The following is a 2751-nucleotide window of genomic DNA, read 5'->3' on the forward strand; positions in this document are numbered from 1 at the left end:
GTTTAATGATCGTTTACTTGTCTACAGCAGTCCTTCTGAACTTCCTTGTCGGGTCACAGGCTGCTGCTGGTGGGTTGTGAGTTGCTGTTCTTTATGATGGTAGTGGGTCACCCGGTATGTCACCGCTCTGACAATTGTGCTCAATTCACCAAGGGGGGACCACCTCGTCCTCCCTGTTCTGACAATCATGCTAAACTCACAAAGGGGGACAACTACTCCCCCACCCTGCTCTGGAAATCGTGCTCAGTTCAGCAAAGGAGGACCCACCTGCCTTGGTGGGATGCAGATACTTACATGGGATAAAGTGGGTGACGTCACCAGGGTCTAGAACATTTTCCACTTGTTCTGGTCATTTTTTGTAACCTTGCCCTGTTTCAAAACAGACCCCTAACTAAAGATGTCTTGATTATGTTGTCATGTTGTAGAAATGCGTCTGCTAAAATGTAAAAAATGCAAATGTAACAGTGCAGGTTTGTCTGTCTAGTTCAGCCTCCTCCCACATATTCAAACACAGGCCTGTTAGGCTCCTTGTAGACCAGCCAAGTGTTTGTGCCATGTAATAAACTGGAATTCCACACAGGACTGGGTCCTGCATTGCACCAAGTGTTGTAGGGCCAGCCATTGGCCCGGACGCTTGATGTATTCATGGATGACAGGAACACAGTGGATGGCGTAGCCGACTCACACCTCCAGGCCCCACCTGCTTGCCACACAGTTGCTTTTACTCAGTTCTGCCGCTGGTTCCCCATTTCCCAAAGCCAAGCACATTAGGTAAAGTGGAGACCTGAAAATAGGCCAAGCAAGCTGCTATGTGAAGCAATGGTGTGCCTTTCATGGGAGGGTCAGGGCCTTGTGCCCAGTGTCCAGCTCCCTGCCAGCCTACAGTGCAAAGTGCGTTAAGAAAGTGGACACCAGCCAGCCTTAGGGGTGTGCGGGGCCGGTTACATCAAACACTGTTACCGGTATGTGTGGACTGTGTAAACTTGTGCGTGAATTTAACAAAAATAATGTTAACATACACCAGATTTTCTCATTACATTATTCAGTTACATTTTTGCAAGATAACATGTGGACTTTGTGAAAATATAACAATATCTCTTTATCACAAAAGAAAATCTTGAGACAAGACGAGACAAGACTATTGTCTAGAGATTTTTTCAAGTCCCGCCCTCCTCACAACCATTTTCAAACACGCCCACGGGCTACACACCTCTCATTCGTGTGAATGCTTTTGTCAGACACAGTTCTTGAGCTCTCAGCTCTTATGAATTTTTACATTTTTCTCACTTTAAGTTCCCAATAAAAGAAGACTTTTTACTGTATGTCCAAATCTTATTGAAGAATTTCATCCCGAAGGGTTATCAACAGAAGAAATGAGTACACAGGCAATCCTAGCACCGAGCAACGATGCAGTCAAACAAATGAACGCGAAAATTGTCGATCGGTTACACAGCAAATTGGTTAAATGCGTATCAATAGACTGTGCTGAAACAGTTGGTGGTGATTGTGCGGAAGAAGAAATCATCAACTTAAAATATCCTGAAGAATACCTACAACCGTTAACACCGTCCCGTCTTCCTCCGCACGAATTGCTGTAGAACGAAAGACGTATCCAAGAAAGGTAATGTAGTACATCTTCAAGGGATAATATTAGACACCAAAGGAGATCTTGCTATGCCATTCATATTAAAACATTTACAGTTTCCTGTCACAATCGATTTTGCAAAGACAATTAATAAATCACAGGGACAAACATTTGAAAAAGTCAGTTTATTTAGCGAAAAAAGATATTCACTCACGGGCAGTTATACGTTGCATTGTCACGATGTAAGGTCAAACACGGAATCAAAATTCAAAGCGATATTGATGAAAAGTTAATTCCAAATATTGTTTTTACTGAAGTTTAAAAAGTATTTGCGTGTTAATTTCAAAGCCAAACAGAACAAAATCGTATAACGCAACGAATACCTCTAACGCAACATGAAACATAATTTTCTTTCAATTTATTACGTTTTATCATTTTTTACTATGGTTAATTACTCACTGTATTGTAAAATAGTTAGTTCTATTATGCATATGTAACAATTCCCATGAAAATAGCAATCTGTTTAAATTGTACATCCACTTCCCCATGCGCGAGCAGCAGATACGTGAAGTGGCCTGCACGTAGTGCCCGCCCAGGGGTTGGCGAGTTAAGTGAGTAGGAGGCAAAGTCCCTTAGTAATCTATTGAAAAAGTGCAATTCATAATTCATGACAATACCACGACAGTGCGAAATGCGATGCAGTGTCATGCGGAAATTAGCAGGGCCTCTTCTAGAAAAGTACCCAAATTACAAGTATACTCTGAGTCTCGATATGCAGGATGTCTCACGTTGATGTCAAGTCAGCCGGTTATCATTAGCGATACATGTTTTTGTGCATTAATATTTGGACATGTTTACATATGGCCTACAAATATCATCATGAAATCTCTTACCAGTTTCCAGGTTCAGAGACAAAAATTTCTGAATCTTTTCTTGCCTTCCAATTGGAAAAGTTGTTGATGACATCTTTGTAGTCTAATCTGGATGTAATATCTTTTTCTATAGATAAGAGAAGCCAAACCCAGGTGACTAATGGACTATACCTAATTTAGGAGGGGATTATACTGGCGACCCTTTTTGGGCAATGAAGGTGGACTATGGAATGTTTACATATACGGAATTTGACCTTGAAGAGGGATTTTAATAGGGTTCCTCTTAGAAGGATC

At 41.5% G+C, this 2751-nt stretch overlaps 1 protein-coding gene across 1 annotated transcript in view; it reads right to left on the bottom strand.

Moving 5' to 3' along the window:
• The window catches only part of ppp1r16b (protein phosphatase 1, regulatory subunit 16B), a 55191-nt gene extending 52640 nt beyond the window's left edge, over window positions 1-2551 (bottom strand). Inside the window, exons 1-2 of the mRNA XM_039735931.1 lie at window positions 2479-2551; window positions 1555-1592 (exon numbers count right to left, since the gene is read on the bottom strand). Of these exons, the coding sequence (XP_039591865.1) occupies window positions 1555-1592; window positions 2479-2551 (111 nt within the window). The remainder of the gene's footprint in view (window positions 1-1554; window positions 1593-2478) is intronic.
• Between the last annotated feature and the right edge of the window lie 200 nt (window positions 2552-2751).

This window comes from Polypterus senegalus, chromosome 14 (genome assembly GCF_016835505.1).
Source record: "Polypterus senegalus isolate Bchr_013 chromosome 14, ASM1683550v1, whole genome shotgun sequence".
Taxonomy (NCBI): domain Eukaryota; kingdom Metazoa; phylum Chordata; class Cladistia; order Polypteriformes; family Polypteridae; genus Polypterus; species Polypterus senegalus.